The sequence below is a fragment of the Ananas comosus genome, linkage group 9 (assembly GCF_001540865.1).
Source record: "Ananas comosus cultivar F153 linkage group 9, ASM154086v1, whole genome shotgun sequence".
NCBI lineage: Eukaryota > Viridiplantae > Streptophyta > Magnoliopsida > Poales > Bromeliaceae > Ananas > Ananas comosus.
The window spans coordinates 7,224,091-7,246,212 of record NC_033629.1 but is presented as its reverse complement, the minus strand read 5'-3'; the positions used below and the strand labels follow the sequence as shown (position 1 = coordinate 7,246,212).

The following is a 22,122-nucleotide window of genomic DNA, read 5'->3' as shown; positions in this document are numbered from 1 at the left end:
CTAGCAATTATGCTCTAATGCTCATGCAACAAAAGTATACCTTACCCAATAAAGAAATATAGAAATTAACTTGTGTATGAAGTTGGAAACAGTGACACCTTAGCCAATTTTTGAGAGTTAGAGAAAATGATATGAACTTTGAACTTTTGTTTTATTTCATCCGTTTCGTTCAGATAAAATTTTGGATATTCGTACTCAATTATATTGGTAGGAGGATTCCTGTGCGTCCGCATGCGACACGGTTCGGAAGAAAAATTTGCACAGCTGCTGTCCATTTCGGACAATTCACACACCGATAACAGTGGCGTCGGTCGGACACTCCGCAATCCCTACTCCTTTCGCTCACCGTGGGGACTGTCAGCAACTCTCTCCTTCCAGCTCATTCTCCTCACAATATAATCCGATCCCTATTATGTGTCAACTCTCCACCAACCGCTCCACTCCCTCTTCGTCTTCTTCTTTTTTTTCCTTTTTATTATTTATTTTCTTTTTATTTTTTATTTTTTACATATTTATTTGTATAATAATTAACTCGACAGCGACGAGCGAACCAAGGCACGTTCCATCTCGCCGGTAGCGCGTCCCTTTCGTCCAAAGAGGACGCGCTCTTTCTCTCTCTCTTTCTCCTCTCTCTTTTTTTTTCTAATCACCTCACTGCAATCGAACGCTGCATCACCTCCCTTCTCTTCCTCCTCGCTCTCTCCCTCCTGAGAGCCCCAACAGTGGAAGTGGGGATCGGAGCGATTTGGGATCTTGTGACCTTTTTCAGATTTTTTTTTTTTTTTTCTGAGGTAATTTGGCTTGGAAATTTCTCCTGAAAATGGTGAATCTTTGGGTTCTCTTCTGGTGAATTTTGTGTGGGTTGTGATTATTGTGCATATTTTGTTCCCCGTAGGGTGGGGAGATCTAGATCTGAAGGAATGTGGCAGAGTGGTTGCTAGATCTAGCTGAGGTAGAAGCTCTTCCTACTTCGAGATCTGAGTAGTACGAAGCGCTTCTCGCACACCGATTCCATGGAGGAGGCCGGAGACCCAGGAGTGAGTAGCAGTCACATCCTCCTATTTTGTTCTTTCTCTTCAGTTTCTAGCCGATTGACATCTATTAGACTCTTATCTGTTTAACTTTGGATCTTCGCAACTTGTAGTTCATATATTGTATTTATGTACTGAATTCTGTGTATGTTGCCGTCTCTTTGGGCTGAACCAATGAAGAAATCTACCAAGCATCCGAGTGGTCAGGTTTGTCAGATCTGCGGTGACGGAGTCGGTACCACCGCCGACGGAGATCTCTTCGTTGCTTGCAGCGTCTGTGGATTCCCTGTCTGCAGGCCGTGCTATGAGTATGAGCGCAAGGACGGGACGCAGGCTTGTCCGCAGTGCAAGACCAAGTACAAGAGGCATAAAGGTGTGCGCTCGATCTTGGATATGTAAATTCTTCCTTAAAATTTTGATTCTGAGGAGCTATTGTTTGATTTTGCATGAATTATCAGGGAGTCCGCCTATCCACGGAGAGGAAGGAGAGGATGGGGATGCCGATGATGGCGCAAGTGACTTCAACTATCTGCCTGGAAACCAGGATCAGAAGCAGAAGATTGCTGATAGGATGCTGACCTGGCGCATGAATTCCGGGCAAGGGGAAGATATCGGGCGCCCCAAGTATGATAGCGGGGAGATCCCGCGGGGTTACATCCCTTCTCTCGCCCATAGTCAGGTATATTGTGGCAATTTCACTGGAAATTGAATTAGTTTATTGGGAAAATGGATAATAACTTTGCTATTCTGTCTTGATGTCTGCAGATCTCGGGGGAACTGCCCGGAGCGTCTCCTGATCATATGATGTCTCCTGGCGGAAATATTGGTGGCAAGCGTGTGCATCCCCTTCCATATGTGAATCACTCCCGTATGCTCATCTCTTCTTGTGATCTTTAGTTCTCAATGTTGTGATCTTTTGGGTGCTTTAGTTTGCTTTTAGTTGTTTGCTCTGATATTTGTTATGATGCTTATCTATATCTTTGGCAGCAAACCCGTCAAGAGAATTCTCTGGTAGCCTTGGAAATGTTGCTTGGAAAGAAAGGGTTGATGGGTGGAAAATGAAGCAGGACAAAAACGTGATGCCAATGACTAATGGTACTAGTCTAGCCCCATCTGAGGGCAGGGGAGGTGGAGACATTGATGCATCCACCGACTATAACATGGATGATGCTTTGTTGTAAGTTCCTAATCGGCAGTTTACTGTATCTTCTTGTTATCTGTTAGCATTTCTGTCTGAGCTATTGTTAGATCTCAAACTGAGTTTCTTGACTAGATGTGTTGCATATCATATAGGTTTGCATGGACATCATTGAGACAAGTTAGTTTTACACCTGATTGTAGATTAAACTTATTTGTTCATTCATTTCTTTCATTCCATCCTGCTATTAATTATGTAACTGTGTTGACTTGTTTTGTCATAGTAAGCTGACTGTTTGTTGAAGGATATATTGTTTATATTTGTGGTGAACAGAGGAAAGTTCGAGTTGGGAATCCCGTTTGAGGATTGATAGGGAGAACAGTAAACTGGGCCTAACACTCGCATGTTATATGATATAAAAGAACACATTATAATAGTGGTTAAATAACCTATTCAATAAAATTTTGCTACAAATTATGACAGAAACAATGACTATATGTAAAACAATTCAAATAGGTCCTCAAGCTGTGGAATAGGGAATCAGCTTTACTCAGTAGCTAGATGATTATACTGGTTCTGTGTGCGATTGCCTGCACCCAAGCACTGTGTGCCCGTGCATGTGTGTGCATGTATACATGTGTTTGCAATGTGTGCCTGTGTGCGCATTCACACGTTCAAAATATCTAATTGAACCTGGAGAAAAGTTAGCAAAAACTAAGTTCTTTCCTTTTTGAAGTTACAGCTTAGTATAAATAAAATCTTGATAAATGGTGGTTTTGCAATGTCATTGAAATATTCTAAATTCCTGCTGACTATTGCAATTTAGGAAAATATTTGAATGCAATCAGATATGACATTTGAACTTGTTACGAAGGATTTAAGTGCCCATGGGCATGGACTGTGTCCACCGTGCCGTATTATGCCAACAAGATAGTGGCATGATACAGCTCCCATGCCGATGACACAGCTCAAAACCCTCTATTCTTTAAATTAGTAAGTAATTTTTTCAATAACGTTTAAAAGATTTGATAAAGATACATAATAAACAATTAGAATATTTTGTTGCTAAATAAAATAAATATTTCATGCTATTATGTGTCGGCATATATATTTTTTGTGACCAACATGTATCGGCACGATCTGGCACGTACCGTACCGTACCGTGCCGGTAAGTTTTCTGCACAACTCCGTGCCACGGCACTTAAATCCTTGCTTGTTACCTATACGTGTGGTTGGTTCTTGGGATGTGAGGTTGGATAATTTGATGTGCCTATTATGCGGGCCCAGACTAGAAAAGTAGACGTGGGACTGACGGAACTTGGTTTGCTAATTGAGTTCAAAATTCTGATGTCTTAATTATATGATTTTGACGAACATCTGATTCAGTTGTTTAACAAGCAGGTCAACTACTACTTTTTTAAAAAGATCTGCAGTATTCTCAACTTAAAATCCATTAACATTTAATTAATAACGGCTTATCAGATCATGTTGTGAAGTTAGTACAGGCCTTCATATTTACTGTTTTTGTTAGTTTTCTTATCTCTAATTTGTAATTTTTTTAATACCTGCTATGCCAGCCGCTTCAACTTGCTGGCTTATGATGATGCAGGACCAATCAGGAAAACCCCAATTTATCTTGCTAGTGACGGTCCCAAACTTTAAATAAAACTGAATTTTAAATTTTTTTGAAAATTTTGTATGATTTTCAGATTGTCAAGGTTCTGTATCATATGGCCAGGAGGTTCTTTTGTTTCTAGACAAATATCATTTTTTTTATGGGAAATAAAAAATGAAACTGTTAACAATTTCTAATTGCAAAGTAAATTAAATGTAGTTCCTGTAGCCCCTATTAGCTGACCTTATTCTTCCACTTTCTTGATTATGCGATTAGGTGCCCTCAAGTGGTGACGAGATTATTGTTTTCTTTAAGCAAGTTTGAGTTGTTGGCTAGTTCTACTTTTATATCAGTAATTCGGTTCATTTGTCTATCCATTTTTGAGAGAGTACTAAAAACATAATTTTAGTTCTTGAAACTATAGCTGGCTGTGATACGCTTTATTCATGTGAATAAAATTTGTCAAAGGATTCTTGTATCCTTCTATCTACCAGGCATTGGAATAACTGGAGCCAATGGAAGAAAATAAACATAAATATTTGTAATTGTTAATCCTGTCATCTTTTTGTCTCAATTTTCTTAATCACACTAAAAATTTCGTACTAGCCTGGGTATTCTATATGATCCATAATTAAATGCCTCGTTTCTGCTACTAATATGTTGAATTGCATTTCTGCGAGTCCCTCTGCAAAATTATCTGTGAAAGCTCATGAATAACTGATTTTCTGCAGGAATGATGAAACTCGTCAGCCTCTTTCTAGGAAAGTGTCTATCCCTTCTTCCAGGATAAATCCATACAGGATGGTCATTGTTCTACGGCTGGTCATCCTATCCATTTTCTTACATTATCGTATCACAAACCCTGTGCAGAATGCCTTCCCTTTGTGGTTACTATCTGTGATATGTGAGATTTGGTTTGCTATATCCTGGATACTGGACCAGTTCCCCAAATGGTTCCCAGTTAATCGTGAAACTTATCTTGATAGACTGTCTTTGAGGTGATCTCTCTTTTAGCCACTGCAATATTTTGTTTATATTTAATTCTAGATTTGATTTTTACTGTGTTTGTATTAACAGGTATGACCGAGAAGGGGAACCATCCCAGTTGGCTGCTGTTGACATTTTTGTTAGCACTGTCGACCCAATGAAGGAGCCGCCTCTTGTCACTGCAAACACAGTGCTATCCATTCTTGCTGTTGATTATCCTGTGGACAAGGTTTCCTGCTATGTATCTGATGATGGAGCTGCAATGTTGACATTTGAGGCATTGTCTGAGACTTCAGAATTTGCAAGAAAATGGGTGCCTTTTTGCAAGAAGTATAGCATCGAACCCCGAGCTCCAGAATGGTACTTTGCTCAGAAAATTGATTACTTGAAGGATAAAGTTCATCCCTCATTCGTCAAGGATCGTCGTGCCATGAAGGTATTGTGTTATGTCTTCTAGTAGATTGTAGCAAGGATTTAAGTGCCGTGGCACTGGGTCGTGCCGGAAACTTGCCGGCACGCTACGGCACGGTGCGTGCCGGGCGATACTGATGCGTGCCGGTCATAAAAAATATGTGTACCAACATGTAATGACATGAAATATTTATTTTCTTTAGTAACAAAATATGCCAATTATTTATTATATATTTTTATCAAATCTTTTGAATTTTATTGAGAAAATTACTTACTAATTTCAAGAATAGAGGGTTTTGAGTTGTGTCATCGGCATGGAGGCTGTATTATGCCGATATCTTGCTGGCACGATACGACACGGTGGATACGGCCCGTACCGATAGGCACTTTAATCCTTGGATTGTAGTGTTTTATTAGTTGGAATATAGTACTTAACGGCTTATTTGTAAAACTCAGAGAGAATATGAAGAATTCAAAGTTCGAGTTAATGGCCTTGTTGCAAAGGCACAAAAGGTTCCTGAGGAGGGATGGATTATGCAAGATGGCACACCATGGCCAGGAAATAACACCAGAGATCATCCTGGAATGATCCAGGTTAGTACATTGAATTTGGCACAGTTAGATTTAATTGATAGCTAAACATGCCTGGGTGGTCATACTTTGCTCTTGAGTAGTATTTCTGGGCGGGAGAATAGTTTTAATCCATAGTAGTCTCATCCATAGGAAGCTAATTTTTTTTTTTTCTTTTCAGAAATTCAGTTAGGTAATCTAAATTTTGATCTTGTAGGTTTTCCAACAAAACATGTAGTGTATATTTTTCTATGGATACAGGATTCTCCATGTAGAAAATCTTTTATGAATAACCTAATAATTTAACGCCTATTTACTCTTTATAAGTCCAAAATTAGCTCAAAGTAATTTCTCATTGTTTTCAGGTTTTCTTGGGACACAGTGGGGGTCTTGACACTGAAGGCAATGAGCTCCCACGGTTGGTTTATGTGTCTCGTGAGAAACGTCCTGGTTTCCAGCATCACAAGAAGGCTGGTGCTATGAATGCACTTGTAAGCTACTTACATTGGTAATTTTAAAACTCAAATGCATCGTGCTATCTTGCATCTGATGCTCCGTATAATTCTTTCTTGCAGGTACGTGTTTCAGCTGTACTGACAAATGGACCATATTTATTGAATCTTGATTGTGATCACTACATAAACAACAGTAAGGCTTTAAGGGAAGCTATGTGCTTTCTTATGGATCCAAACCTTGGAAAGCATGTTTGCTATGTGCAATTCCCACAGAGATTCGATGGGATCGATAGGAATGATCGATATGCCAACAGGAATACAGTGTTCTTTGATGTAAGCATGGATCTTCCTCTTTAAAACCTCCTTAAATTGCTGTGCCCCGTGAACATTCATTTCTATCCAGCTCAAGTATTCTTAATAGTGGTCTTAGTTTCTTTCCTCTTACAATAACCCTTTTCTGTTTTTGTTCGTTCTAGATCAATTTAAGAGGTCTTGATGGCATTCAAGGGCCTGTTTACGTCGGAACAGGATGTGTTTTCAACAGGACGGCTTTGTATGGTTATGAACCTCCTATTAAGCAACAAAAGAAAAAAGGTGGTATCCTCTCTCTCTGCTGTGGTGGCTCTAGGAAGAAGACTACAAAATCAAAGAAGAAGAGTTCGGACAAGAAGTCCTCAAGAAAGCACGTGGACAGCTCTGTACCAGTATTTAATCTGGAAGATATAGAGGAAGGAGTCGAAGGTATAACAAAATTCTGCACTTCTGTTCAACAAGCTTTATTAAGTCAATTTGCACTATCACAGTTACTTTGTTCATGCATGCTTAGTTTTGAAAATTAATTAGCATGTTTTGTTTCTCCCACTTTTAGCTGATGTATCTAGCATAGTTGGAGCTACTTGTCTAATGATGGCAAATTATGCTAATTTAGACTTTAGTTTATTGATTTCTAGAGCATTTGCTGAAGTTGTTGGTTGATGGAAATTATCATAAGAATAATTATTTGGCAATGTCCTTTGAAAGGAAGATAACTTCAGTTAGAGCATAAGTATCCTGTGTCAATAAGAATAACTGGTGCAACCTATGTTGCACAGATACGGATATGGGGATACGGATACGACACGATACGGATACGGTGATACGGCAATTTCTAAAACTTCTACGATATGATACGCCGGGTATATTTGAATAAAATATTATTTTAAATATATCTAAATATATCTAAATATAATTTGATTGTATGTAATGATATATTGAGGACAACCAGGGTGTCTGAATTGTATTAATGAATATATTTTGATATACATTAACTTGTATAATTGTTCTATATATGTTTATAAAAAAATATAATCAATTGTATGAAATAATAATTCAAAAGTATTAACCAACTATCATCCAACTTGATTAAATGATGACAATAAATATTTAGTTGCACAACCAGATAATTAGCTTTTCAACATATATGTATGTTTAATTTAATAGAAGAAAAAAAAATCATTCTTTATGGCGTTGATTAGTGCTAGGTTGACAAATTAAATGAAAGGAAGTAAAAGAGAAGTGGTAAAGGACTAAACCATAGATTAATACTGTGGAGATAGAACGAGAAAAAGCGCCTTCAACCATTCAAAAGCAAAAAGATAGAAGAAATGAAATGACAAATTGAAAAGAGATTGACATTTTTCTCACTCTTTTTCTTATTTCCAATGGGTTTGGATGTGGGCTTTTCGAAAAATTTTGAATTCCGATTATTTTAGACCAAAAAAGAATCTGGCCGTATCCCTCCCGTGTCCCCCCCTATCCCTCTCGTATCCGAGCCCTATCCGATATTTTTTATTTTTCAAAAATGCCGGATACTTTATTCCCATATCGGACACGTATCGAGCGCGTATTGGTATCCAATATGTATCCAATACGGGTACGGCATAAAATTTAAAGTATCTGTGCTTCATAGGGCGCAACAGTTCTAATGAATTATTGTATTATAGTTCTCTATTTCTGTTTATAATCATCTTTGCTTTTATGCCTTCCTTCTTGGCGAGGAGTGATCATGTAGACCTTGTTATTCTAACCTCACCTTTTCTGTTTTTTTTTACTATTAGGGGCTGGATTTGATGATGAGAAGTCACTCCTCATGTCACAGATGAGCTTAGAGAAAAGGTTCGGCCAGTCAAATGTCTTTGTTGCATCAACTTTGATGGAGAATGGTGGAGTTCCTCAGTCAGCAACACCCGAGTCTCTTTTGAAAGAAGCTATCCATGTGATCAGCTGCGGCTATGAGGACAAGACCGAGTGGGGCAGTGAGGTAAGATGCCAAAGTTCAGTCCTCTCCTATTCCCTTTTTCCCTTTCCTGATTGCTGTGCAAGATAATTGTTTTCAGGGGCATTGATCTGCGTAATATGGCAAAGCATTTAGCTACAGGCTTTGCAGCTGGGGTCAGCATGATACTAAAATTTGTACTCATTCTAGGTAGCCGTAGTAATGCTCTTAAAACAGTATACTTGGGCCTTAGAGTACCATTTGGATAATTTAGAAGTATTTACAATGAGGTCATAGATGTGCAAAGAAAAGGTAGTAAGATAGTACTTCGAGACTAGTTGGAGAAGAAAGCAATTAATCAATTAATGCATTATTCATGCACATATATAGAAAGATGACACTCAAGGAGCAACTCTGTGGAGACTTGGATGATGTGATACATGGAATTTCTAGTGAAACAAAGGTCTTTATTGTTCTATTTAAATCAAGATGTTGGGGAAATTGGAGGAATAATTAAGATATCTTATAGTGCTCCTAGGGTATACAGAAAAGAAATATAATTAGGAGCTTCCTAGATTCGTTCTGATGTATGATATCAACACTTCAGAAGGACTTATGAAATCACTTCTAAAGATGCTCTTAAAAATAAATGTGATTACATGACTTTTGGCTTGATGGGTAGACTAGGGTTGGTTGTTGCCAGGATTGTGGTGTATTAATCAGATATGAGGAGATTAAGAAATTGAAGAATTATTTAAAAATTACTAAACAATAGTTATATACTGAGCATACATGTATTGAATGCTCCAAGATAAGTGAAGAAGATGAAAGTAGTAAAGGCCACCGGACTCCTTGAGATTACTATTGAGCTCTGGAAATGCTTATGGGATTAATTAAGCTCTGGAAATGCTTATGGGAATCAACAACCAATTGTATTGCTAATCTGTTTTAAGAAAATTTTCTTACAGACACGTGTCCAAAAATGGTGATAAATGCTACTGCCAATCTATAAGAAATTTTTTTTTTATCTAAGGCGGTCAAAACTGTAGGGAAAAGTTTGGAAACGGTCTAAGATCCAATATGGTTCCATGCTGGGAAAGCATGTCATAAAAACTAAACATTTGGACCGTCAGTAATGTGTAGAGGAGGTGAAAAGAATCGCCATGTGATTTTAGTTTTTTAGAATAAAGTGTAGGACAGTCCCGAGGGGAATAATTTGATGAGATTTTGGGGAAAGAAATTGCATGTATGTGAAGTATCTTAACTTGGTTAAGAATATGTATGACAGTATGAGGGACCAATCACTAGTGCAAACAGTACTCACTGTAATTGGCGGCATCAAATGTAAAATGGCATGATAATTTGTGTTCTCTGAAAACATATTACTTTAGTTCTGACCAAACTATGCTTCTGCTCACTTCATTAACTGGTTTAATTGTCATACTCTGTTCTATTAATATCACAATTGTATTACAGATTTTTCAGTCTTTGATTTCTGACTTCTGAGTTTTGGTTTTTTGCTTTATTCCTCCTCAATCCGAATGCATTTTTTTCAATTACATACCTTGATCTAACCTTAGCAAATACATGCAGATTGGCTGGATTTACGGTTCTGTAACAGAAGATATTCTTACTGGGTTTAAGATGCATGCTCGAGGCTGGCGTTCGATCTACTGCATGCCTAAGCGGCCTGCATTTAAAGGATCTGCTCCCATTAACCTCTCAGATCGTCTGAACCAAGTGCTTCGATGGGCTCTTGGATCTGTTGAGATTCTTTTTAGTAGGCATTGCCCTATATGGTATGGATATGGTGGACGGCTCAAGTTCCTTGAGAGATTTGCATACATCAACACCACCATTTACCCGCTTACCGCAGTTCCTCTCCTCGTATACTGTACACTTCCTGCGGTCTGTCTACTTACTGGAAAGTTCATTATTCCACAGGTAAGTTAAATTTTATATCTTTATACATAATATGATTGGAAACTAGTAATACTTTTTGCATGAGTTAGATTCTACAATGATGTAATTTTCTAATATACTTGATAAGTGGTAAATTACCTTGTTAGCTACCTTAACAAAAGGATCATATGAGGGCTCCATATCCTGCCACATCTGGGGATGTCAACAGCTTGGTTTCGGGGCGGCTTTTGCAGAACCCAAAATGAGCCCGAGTAACAAAACCAAAATCTGAAACCGTACCTGAACTCGACCGGTTGTAAAAATTCAAAACCAAAACTACCTAGCTAAAAAGAAATTGAAAAACCCTTGCCCGAAACCGGAAAACCGAACCAAATTATTTAATATACTAAATATTAAATTAAATCATTAATATTATTAGCTATTAAAATAAATAAATAAATATCTAAAAAAATTTAGAGAGAGACTAGAATACTATTGATAATAGAGGAATAGTGATTACCATTTACTTTTTTATCATTGGATGCATAGGGTTTACTATTCTGTGGTGGTGCTATTATCGATCTAAAGGATAAAAAGTTGATAGTAAACACTATTTATTTACCATCAATATAATTCTAGGTGAACATTATACGGGTTTGGTTTCAGGTTTAAGGGTTTAAGGTTTGGTTTCGGTTTAGGTTGGGCTTGTGTACAAGGAAAAACCATAACCGAAACTGAAATCATCAGGTTTTGGATTTTTATCCCCATAATCGAAACCATGCCCATCTTGCTTCGGTTAAAACCGTTTAAACTGGGTTTGGGTTCAGGTAAAATGTCAGATAACCATATCCAGAACTCAACTCACATGGGGGCCCAATTAAAACAATTTTAGTTTGAAGGCCCAATAAAACTGTGCCACGTGCATTTAGCAAATGGAAATTTAATGGAGCATCTAGCCCGCTATAATCCCCTGAAAAGAGGAGATAGTAACGGTTTTGTTGCATCTCCTCTTTCCATATGGGCTAGGTAAATTGTATGGAAACCCCTCTCAATTATGAGGAAGTTTACTGTGTCACACTTATATCACATCATCAATAACTAGTCAATCACATTTCTCTTTTTGTGAGAAAAGTACAACAAAAATATTTTTCTAATTACCATGATGGGACGAGTTAATCCAAAGGGAGCAATCTAATTGGTTGGGGACGCCACATCAGCAATATAACTGGTGCATTCTAGACTTTTTCCTCAATTATAGGGTATTTTGACATAAATTCCTCAACTAAACTTTTTCTTTTGAGAGATGCTGTTTACAACTAAAGGGTGGTTGTAAGATTACAACCCTTTATCCTAAGGTCCCTAGGGTTTAGTCAACCTCTTTTTGGTTTTTAATAATTAGAAAATAAGAATGATAAACCCCAAAAATTTTATCAAATTTTATCAGTTATTTTCATCAAATTTAAAATTTTTTTAATAAAGCAATAACAATTAACTACTAATAAATGATAAAACATTAAATTTAATAAACCTTTAACAACACTAATTAGAATAATTCAAATTTAAAAACTGAATAAAAAATTAGAAGTAAAAAAAATATCAGTAAGAAAAGTAAAAGTAAAGGGATTTATTTTTAACATGCCCTATTGTTGAGGGGCTCTGCATACAATTTTTCACCAATCTAGATATGGAATAACATTCCATGATTATCTCCTATTCTTATTTTTCATTTTTCTATTTAATAGATTATAGGGTAGTTAGGCGCCCCATTAAACTTCCATTTACTAAATACACGTGGCACAGTATTGTTGGGCCTTCCAATTAAAATTTGTTGGTGGCCGCTTCATGTGAGCCGGACTCCCATATCCGTTGGCATCCCTAGTCACGTTTGCATGTGCCTATCTTAAAATCTCATTGTGAAGTAAATTTTACAAAATTTTATGTAAAAAATAATCTTTGCAAAAGTTAGTTGGACAGTTGGATTGAAATCATTGCTTACGATGAATAGACAAAACTTTATTGGGGAATTTTCTAATAAAGCCTCGTTGAGGAGCCCCCGATTTGCTGCCAAGTGTCAGTTTTGCTTCTATCCAAAGGTCATAATCCATCCAAAGGTCATAATCCTTCTAAGGTTTAAATTTGGGTTTTTAGGTTTTAGTATTAAAAAACACCGAACGAATTCATGGATGGAGGCAAAACTGACACGTGGTAGCGGATTACAGGCTTGCCAACGAGGCATCGTTGGGGAGCTCCCCACTGAGGTTTTATCCATGATGAACAGCATCCAAGCCCTCATTTTGTTATGTGTGATGAATGGGCATTCAAGCCCTCCTCAAATGAGCATTTAAGAGGAGCTCACTACGAACTTTGATCCACACAATAACATGCAAAATTGGAATTTGCAAAATCCAGTCTTTTAAACAACTAATTTATCTTTTTTTCCATCTGGGATGCACAGATTAGCAACATCGCGAGTATTTGGTTCATTTCTCTCTTCCTTTCCATCTTTGCTACTGGCATACTGGAGATGAGGTGGAGTGGTGTTGGGATAGACGAGTGGTGGAGGAACGAGCAGTTCTGGGTCATCGGTGGCGTCTCCGCCCACCTCTTTGCTGTCTTCCAAGGTCTCCTCAAGGTGCTTGCTGGTATTGACACCAATTTCACTGTCACCTCAAAAGCCTCAGATGAGGATGGCGACTTTGCCGAGCTCTACATGTTCAAGTGGACCACCCTTCTCATTCCTCCGACTACTCTGCTCATAATTAACCTAGTTGGTGTGGTGGCTGGAATCTCGTACGCCATCAACAGCGGGTACCAGTCGTGGGGTCCTCTCTTTGGGAAGCTCTTTTTCGCCTTCTGGGTGATTGTCCATCTCTACCCCTTCCTTAAGGGTTTGATGGGCCGGCAGAACCGAACTCCAACAATTGTTGTCGTCTGGTCCATCCTTCTTGCTTCAATCTTTTCCCTTCTGTGGGTTCGCATCGACCCCTTCACCACCCGTGTGACCGGGCCTGATGTCCAGCAATGTGGAATTAACTGTTAAGAAAGAGAAGAGAGAAAGGTGCTAGAAATGAGGGGAGGGTGGAGATGTGCTATATGCTTGTTAGCTATCTAATGAATGGGTGAGTTTTTATTTCTAGTGACAGAACATCTTCAGGATGCTGTTTGTACCAAAGTGTCTATAGGTGGTAAGTGTTGTTTATTGTTGTTATTGCTTGTTATTTATAAGTCACTGCATTTGTTGCAAATTGGGTAGCACTGCAAATGAATTTTTGTACTTTATCAGTGAACAATAAATATATTTGGCAATTAAGTCGAGTTATTTGTAAGTGATAAGCAAGTAATTTTACTGAATTATTCTGCTATTTTTGTTGCTATTTCTCAGTCCAAAAAAAGGTACAGAGAATAAGGCATCCCAGGATGACGGCATCTATACCTCTATATTAAACTCCAATAATTTGTCACATGACATTATTTCCTTATGTGGATTGTAGGTTTCATCTTTAAGTAATGTTGCTTTGAACCGAACCCACTGAATTAGCCCACTTCTTTTTTCTATTCTTTCTTTAAACCGAATCGTGTATTTTGTTATATACACTGTATTGAATTTGATTCTTCACTAAACCGGCCCACCTTTTCTTCCTATTCTTTCTTTGACTGCATCTTCTTCCTATTCTTTTTTTGAACCGAACTGGCCTAGTTTGTAATATACTTTGTGTTGAATCCGGTTCTTTACTGAACCGGCGTACTTCTTTTTATTTTTTTTTTGAACCATATTGGCCTATTCTTTCTTAGAACCGCCTCTTCTTCCAATTCTTTCTTTGAACAGAATCGGCTTATTTTGTTATATACTTTGTGTTTAGGGATGCAAACGGAACAGATCTAGAAGCGGGAGTTCTGCCTTGCCTCTGATCTCGACTACCAAAATTCTGCCTGGCCTCCCGCCCCGAATCTGCGACGGGTTAAAAAATATATCCCATAATTCGCCCCTCCTCATAGCCCACCTCCCGCCTACGCCCCGAATCCATTCCGCCAACTATTACTTTTTTTTACAAATTATAATATTATTAATATTTTATAGAATATAAATTAATAAATTTTTAATAATAGTGAATAATATTACCAAGTTGTATATATAATTAATAACACCAATTATAAAAATTTAAAATATCAATCACAATTCGAAATAAAATTCAAAAGTTTCAAATACATGAGAAATGAGAATATCTAACTTATTCTTATTTTGAACTTTTATGTGAATATATTATTTTTTAGGGGTATTTCCTTAAAATGTGAACAATTTTGGGGACGGATTTGGGGCGGGTTCGGGGAATCATGGAAGGACAGATTTGGAGCAGGTCAAAATTTTTTCCATTTCCTACCTCTCGGATCATAAAAATCACCCCCTTGTTTTGCCCCGAATCCGTTTATTTTATTTTATTTTTTTGTTTACTGCTCCATTCGAGCGGATCGAGGTGGGAGCTCCACCATCTCGGATCTATTTGCATTCCTATCTGTGTTGAACATAATTTTTCACTGAATTGGCCCACCTATTCTTTCTATTCTTTCTTCGAATCGAACTAATCTACTTTGTTATATACTCTGTTTGAATTTGGTTTTTCTCTCTTTATTTGAACCGAATCGGCTCAACTGTTGCCTTTTTTCTTTTTTTCTTATTTGAACCTAACCGGCCTATTTGAACCTTGTCCTTTTGTTTAACCTAAATTCCAAATTGTTCTTCAACCGAGATTCTCTTTATCTTCTTCAGCCATGGGAGACAAAGGGCCATATAACTGTTGTACATAAAGACTCCAAAACTATCAGCGAAAATTTAAAAGACGTAACTGTTGTACATAAAGGCTCTGGAACTACCAGCGAAAATCTAAAGGACATAAGGCAACCCTTAGGATTCAATCAGCAATTATAAGGGTTTTTTTTTTTTTTTTTTTTTTTTTTGCATTAGTGGGTTTAGTGGGTGAGTAAATATGGTTGATTAGTGGCCATATTCAATGTATCCTAGAGTCTATAAATAGATGATTCGGTTAAGGCCAAGGAAGAGTAGAATGAGTGCATGTAATTTTTGTTTCTAATTAAGTAGTGGAATACGATGTGCCCTCTTCCTTCGTTGTTGTTTTTTTGTATGGGATTCAAGTCACCGAAACGAAGGAGAAAATTGGTAGGTTATTGAAATGCCGGGAGAAGATGGAGAGGCGGAAGGTGAGTGAGAAGGAAAAGATGGAGCGGCAGAAGGTGAGTGAGAAGGAGAGGGAAGGGGTAGTACAGGAACATGTTTGGGAGGAGGAAAAAAAAAGGGAGAATGCTGCATCGTCGTTTTCTATTTCCTACTCGCCGTTTTCTCTGCTATATAAAAGATCCTTCAATGATTGTTCATTCACTTTCATCTCCATTCGTATGTAATAACATTTGCATTCGCTTTTGTTCCGACATCTTTTGCGATAAGCTTTTCTCGATGGTAAAATATGCTTACTCGCTACTCTATTTTATTACATTACCAATGTACATTTCAAATTTTGATTTTCACTATTATTTTTTACCTCAAAAAAAATTTAAAATTTTGTTTCTATTATCTACCCACCGTATTGCGCGGGTCACTGCACTTATATATTAAAATCCTATTTTGATACTATATAAAATGTAGTATAGTTAAACTAAACTATACCTATAAAAAATTTATCCTATGAGGTGTTTGGGAGGCTTAAAAGAGCACCAAGTTTTTAGAGCATCGTTATACTATGACCTAAAAATTGGAGTAAAATGATAATCCACTCCAACCCAACGAAAAAAAAAAATCACCATTCTTGAGCTTGATCCCACCATTCTTGAGTTTGATCCCCATCTCCTCCTCCTTGCGTCAAATTTAAATTTTAATATAAGATGTTAAATTTAAAAAATTAATTTAAAATTTTAAATTTGTAAATTTTTTAAATTTGTGAATTTTTAATTTTTAAACAAATAATTTTTAAATTTAAAATTTTAAAATTTGAATATAGATTTTCGATTTAAATTTCAAAATTTAAAGTTTAAATTATACATTTTAAAATTTAAAAATTTAAAATTTAAAATTTAAATTTAAAATTTAAAATATAAATTGTACATTTTAAAATTTAAAATTTAAATTTAAGTTTAAAATTTAAAATTTTAGATTCCAGATTTTAGATTTCAGATTTCTAATTTCAAATTTCAAATTTCAAGTGTCAAACTTCTAAGTTCAAATTTAAAAATTAAAATTCAAATTAAAAATTAAAAATTAAAAATTAAAAATTAAAAATTTAAAAATTTAAAATTTAAAATTTACAACTCAAAACTTAAAATTTAAAATTTAAAATTTAAAATTTAAAATTTAAAATTTAAAATTTAAAATTTTAATTTTCCAATTTCAAATTTAATAATTCAATTTTCAATTTTTAATTTTCAAATTTCAAATTTTAACTTTTAATTTTAAAATTATAATTTAAAAATAGAACTTCTAATTTTAAATTTCAATGAAAATTTTAAATTTAAATTTTCATTTTTAAAATTTAATTTTAAGTTTCAAATTTCAATATTTAAAATTTAATCTCAAATTTAAAATTTAAAATTTTATATTTGAATGAAATTTCAAATTTTAAATTTTGAATTTTAAATTTATAATTTCAAATATAAAATTAAATAAAAATTTTTCAAATTTTGAAATTTAGTTTTTAAAATTTAAAATTTTATTTTAAAATTTTGAGTTTTGAGTTTTGAATTTTATTTATTTTTAAATTTTGAATTTTGAAATTTAAATTTTTAAATTTTAGAAATTTAATTGTTATAAATTCTGTGAAATTGTACAATATGTATCAAAACAGCTTAGAAATGATGTTGTGAAATTTTTTTTAGTCATAAAATACTGTATTTTATTTTGATTAAAACTGTAGAATAAAAATTTTATGGAATTTTTTAATTATACATCCAAACAGGGCCTTAAAGTTGAATCTATCCGAGTAAAATTTTGTGATTATGAAGATCGAATTTGTGAGCTCATCTTGATTTAGCTTTTTAAATAGCTGCTGATTTGGATGGATTCACTTGTACTTTGCTGATCTTTCAATTTCACAGCTACTCCTACATTCTAATGCCACAACAGCCGTCAGCCACTACAATTAACATTGGTTCGAATTCGACTGATTGGGCCCTCTCTCTCTCTCTCTCTCTCTCTCTCTCTCTCTCTCTCTCTCTCTCTCTCTCTCTCTCTATATATATATATATAGAGTCCGGCTGGAATACTATCGATAGCACCAAACGTTTACAATTGGTGCTATCAAGTTTTTCGCCGTTAGATTTAACCCTTTGTGTAATACACTGAACTTTAACAAATTGTAATGTTCTAGTATGAGAATAGTATATGAAATTAACTATTCTAGTTAATTTGAGGGTTGCTGATAGTGTACTGACACCTAACTGAAGCTTTATGAGTGTGAGAACGGATTACCGACACTAAAATTGGCAAACTGCAAGTTTTGAGTGTTGAGTATCGGTACCTGAGTGGGGTACCGGTATCCAAGAGAGTTGCCAGAATGGGTAGCTCTCGGGTTGAGAGGTTAGGTGTTGAGTACCGGTACTGACTCGGTGAGTACCGGTACTGGGGCTGAATACCAGTACTGCATCAGCTGGTGTTCTTCTCATGCTGGAAGCAAGGAACACACAGGGTGAGTTCTTCTCTTTCTCTCTCTAGGCTTTTTTCCAATTTTGGTGGGAATTGATGGAATTGAGCTCTTTCCTTCTATCCTCTCTATGGTGCTGGTTTTGAGATTCTTGGAGGAGTGGTGGAAGTGAAGAAGGAGATATTCTGAGGATATAATTTCAATCCTAGCTCAGAAGTAGGCTTAGCTTCGAACTTGAAAAGGTTAGCTTCTTAATTGCTAGCTTGTATATGATTTTTGATTAATTTGGAACTTAATTTTCAATTACTCTTAGGGCATGTTTGGTTCGCCGAAAGTATAGTATCGAAAGTGATACTTTTAGAAAGTAACATCTTATCAGTTGTTTGGTTTACGAAAGTGAATATAAAAGTTAATTTACGAAAGTGGGCTGATAAAGTGAGTTATAATTAAATCTCACTTTTTTTACTTTGGCTCAAAAAATTCGGAAGTCACCGAAAGTGGAGAGCTTAGCTAAGAGTTTATATTTGGTCTTAACTTTAATATTTAAATTTATTTTTGTAATAACTGAGATTTTTGATTTATTGAGTAAACCCTTTTGTTTGACGATGTTCTTGTGTGTAATATAATTATAAGTGTACTCGTCAAATTTCAGGAGAAAACGAGTTAAAACGGAGAAGTTACGCGACCCGGAAGTCTGACTTAAGTGAATAGTAACTCCGATTTTCCGGAGAGGCCGCGGAGTAAAGTGGACTTTCGACGCGTATCGGACTCCGAATATAGCCTTCCAATAGCTCGTTTTCAACCGCTCGACTATCCTGGACCCAAAGGCACTGACGGAATTGGATTTGGATGCACGGATTTCGAGAAAAAGGGGTTTAATGGTTTTTGCATATAGTTGTCTATGTGTGGTTTTTGGTGGAACCTTGGAGGGATGGTTTTGTCGCAAATCGGAAATCTTTTCGGGTGAAACGAGGTGCTAGATTCGATGCCTCCGTCGTGCTGATCGCGCTGGTGCGATCCGATCGGAAATCCGACGGACGGATCTTCGGGAATCGCGAAAAGTCCGCGAAGGGGCTGATTTGAGTAATCGGATTATTCGCGAAAAGACCCTATATTTTATGCGTCGAATTGCGAGTTTTCGAACTTAGAGGGACTATCGTGCGTTATGCGACTGCTGGTTGAGAGCTGGGATTAATTCGACTCCTTTCGAGGGGGTTTTCCGCATGTTTTCCATACCTATATATAGGTGGATCTAGGGTTTTTTTTTGGACCTAACCCTAACCCTAGAACCCCCAGCCGCCCCTGTCATCCCAGCACCTCCCTGCCCCGCCAGTGCTCGCGTTCCGGCCGCCGTCGAGCAGCCCGGCCGCCGGAAACAGCCTGCAGCCAACTTTCCCTTCCTCTCTTGGACCACCTCACCACCGGCTTAAGTTTGGTGCTTGGAGAACCCTGTTAGCCCGAGCATCACCTTTCCCTGGTCGAGAACCTCCTCAGGCGCCCTCTCCCGCCGGCCCCGGCCACCCCCGAGCGACGCCGGAGCCGCCGGAAGAAGCTGCAGCCAGCCGGGTCTGCCCAGACCCGAGCCAGGCCGAGCTCAGGTAGCGGGCCTTGGGATCGCATTTCCCCTGCGGCCAAGCCCCCCTGTCGACCCCGGCGATCTCCTGCAACCCGGCGCGTGCGTCCCCGACCGTCCCCGCGCCTCGCCGGCCGCCGCCAAGGCCTCCCGCCGCCGCTCGGGTCCTGTGCGGGCCTACCTTGGAGCCGCGCCACTCCCGAGCGCCGCCGTTGCCCCCGGAGGTGGGCACCACCTCCTCCTCGGTCTCCGGCACCGGATCATTGCCGCCCCGACCTCCCCCGGTCGCCGCCTCGCCGCCGGCAAGCTCCAACCCGAGAGGAAGTCGGCGGGCCCGATCTCCGCCGCCGCGCCACCGGCTGCTGCCCGTCGCCGGCCAGCACCTCCCCCGGACCTCCCCGACCTGCTGCTCCCATCACCGGCCGGAGTGCCCGCCTTCCGATCGCCGGCGGCCATCCCTAGCTCCCACAGCTCCGGTGAGTAGTTTACTTTGGTTCCAGCACTGCTGTTTTGCGTTCCGGTCACCTTTCCGGTGATCCGATGACTCCCTGGCACCTCGGGAGGTGAGCACGGTGATCGTGGGCTCGTGCGGAACACGACGCTCACCTCCATTTAGGTTAACGGTGCCCTGGTTAGTGAGAATAGGATGCTTTCCACAGTGTGCGCACTGATTCGCTGAGGTTCGCGTTGCTCGTGCGCGCGTGGTTGTTGCCGGCAGTGCTCCGAAAGGTGAGCACGGCCTAAGGCATGCTGAAACCTTGCAGCAAGTGCGATGGTAACCTCGACAGACCCCTGGTTTGCTGGTACGACCCGTTAAAGCCATGAAATCACATAAAATAATGTGATTTCATGGGCCATTAGGGATCCGTTTGCGTTTCGCTTCGCCGTGGCTGCTGTTGGCAGCAGGTTAAGGCTTAGTATAACCTCTGGACTGATCGTCCAAGGCCCCAATGTAGCATACCGGATTTTAAAATAAGGGTATAAATAAAAATAGTGTGAGATACTATTTTTATTGGACTTATAGAAGTAAAATATAAGTCGGGAACGGCTCGTGCGGAAATCGGAGCGAGAACAGAAGATTTTGAATTTTCTGTGTGAATCGAGGCTGTTATTTTAACAGAAAATACACAGTGTCAGAAAATTCTGAAAACTGGAGGATAAGTCAGAATTATTTTTATGAGGCTAGATTTAAAATTTCATATCATTCTGACACCCAGAAGGTGGAAAGTAAAATCCGATAGTTATCTGATAAAGATTACAGTTCGGTACAGCTTTCGGTGACCAAACGGGGTCGAAACTGAAAGATTAAAATTTTTCTCGTCAAGTTAAGCAAAACCGAACATAACTATCAAATTTGAACTGAATCGGATTTTCAGAGGGCTCCGGCGAAAGATATCAGATTTCGAACTGCCTGAAGTGAATAGTGTATGCTACTATTGGGGTGTTGACTATAAGTAGAAGCTTCTAGGCTTCTTCTTCTTCTTCACAGCCATCACCACCACCCCCACACCACACGTTCATGGTGTAGTGAGAGAAACCCTCCCTTTTCTCTCTCTAAATATCTCTCTCATCTCTCTATATCTTTCGCCCAAATTCACGGCGTTGGCGGAGAACGAGCTTGCGAACGCGTTGGGAGCGACGGATCGAGCTTTCGTGTGCTCGTTGGAGCGGCGTTCTTCCGTCTCGGTGTTCACTTTTTGGTAAACTTTTGGGATTTTGCTTAATCCTTAACCTTAGGTGTTCTAGTAGCCTCTAATGAGCATTCTTAGCATGTTGCTCCATTTAATTTTGATTATTTGGAGGTAATTGCATGTTAGGGCTCAAAAATGGGATTTTGCATTATGTGAGGGTTCGATCTAAATTGAGCCTGTATAAACCTAATTGCTAGGTTTTCTGACACGCTGGCGAAGTCGGTTCGGCGATACGACGAGGCTACGCGAAGATATTGAAGGAAAGGCCGATTTCGGTACAGATTGCCGCAGCTCGCGCCGTAAGCTTCCAAAAATCACGAAACCGGAATCGTAGCATCGTGACATCACCTAAAGTCTTGGAGCTAAGAGAGTCGGGGGCACGAAGGGTCGCGTGGAGTTCTCGGTGGGTTTGACCGCGCTACAAATGAGAAAATCTCATTTATGTGGATTTAATTATCGCAAAATAGAAAATCACGCATTTTCATGATAGATGCATTATTAGTGAATTTTAGAATGCTTGAAATGCTTATGTTATATACAATGCATTTTCGGACCTCTATGTAGTAGAGAGCTTGCAAGTGAGACTTATGCATGGGTTTAGCATTCTAATTGGGACTTGGAGTCATGCTCCATATAGTAGACATGACAAATGTAATATGCCTTGGACATAAATCTCATTTGGACATAGGAGAATACTTTAGGCCATAAAGTGGCTTTGGACTTGATTAACTTGTGAATTAGGGAGCTAATGTCGTAATGCGACATCGGGCTTGAGCTATGAATGAGCCTAGCAAAGTAATGCCATAGAGCGGCATTAGACTTGAATGATATGTGAATTGTATGTGCATGTTA

General features: G+C 38.3%; 1 protein-coding gene across 1 annotated transcript; it reads left to right on the top strand.

Moving 5' to 3' along the window:
• Positions 616-13,689, top strand: LOC109715701 (probable cellulose synthase A catalytic subunit 8 [UDP-forming]). The gene is made up of 15 exons (XM_020240824.1): positions 616-791; positions 896-1,037; positions 1,212-1,404; positions 1,490-1,710; positions 1,797-1,899; positions 2,019-2,208; positions 4,516-4,782; positions 4,862-5,207; positions 5,639-5,776; positions 6,118-6,243; positions 6,328-6,540; positions 6,684-6,948; positions 8,304-8,506; positions 10,055-10,405; positions 12,819-13,689. The coding sequence occupies exons 2-15, from the start codon at positions 1,014-1,016 to the stop codon at positions 13,401-13,403; spliced, it is 3,225 nt and encodes a 1,074-aa protein (XP_020096413.1). The 5' UTR covers positions 616-791; positions 896-1,013; the 3' UTR covers positions 13,404-13,689.

Excerpts from the sequence above, each read along its gene's own strand:
- LOC109715701 (XM_020240824.1), top strand. The coding sequence starts at position 1,014 with ATGGAGGAGGCCGGAGACCCAGGA. Across the intron at positions 1,900-2,018 it reads TCCATATGTGAATCACTCCC|CAAACCCGTCAAGAGAATTC; the intron begins GTATGCTCATCT and ends TATCTTTGGCAG. Across the intron at positions 6,949-8,303 it reads TATAGAGGAAGGAGTCGAAG|GGGCTGGATTTGATGATGAG; the intron begins GTATAACAAAAT and ends TTTTACTATTAG.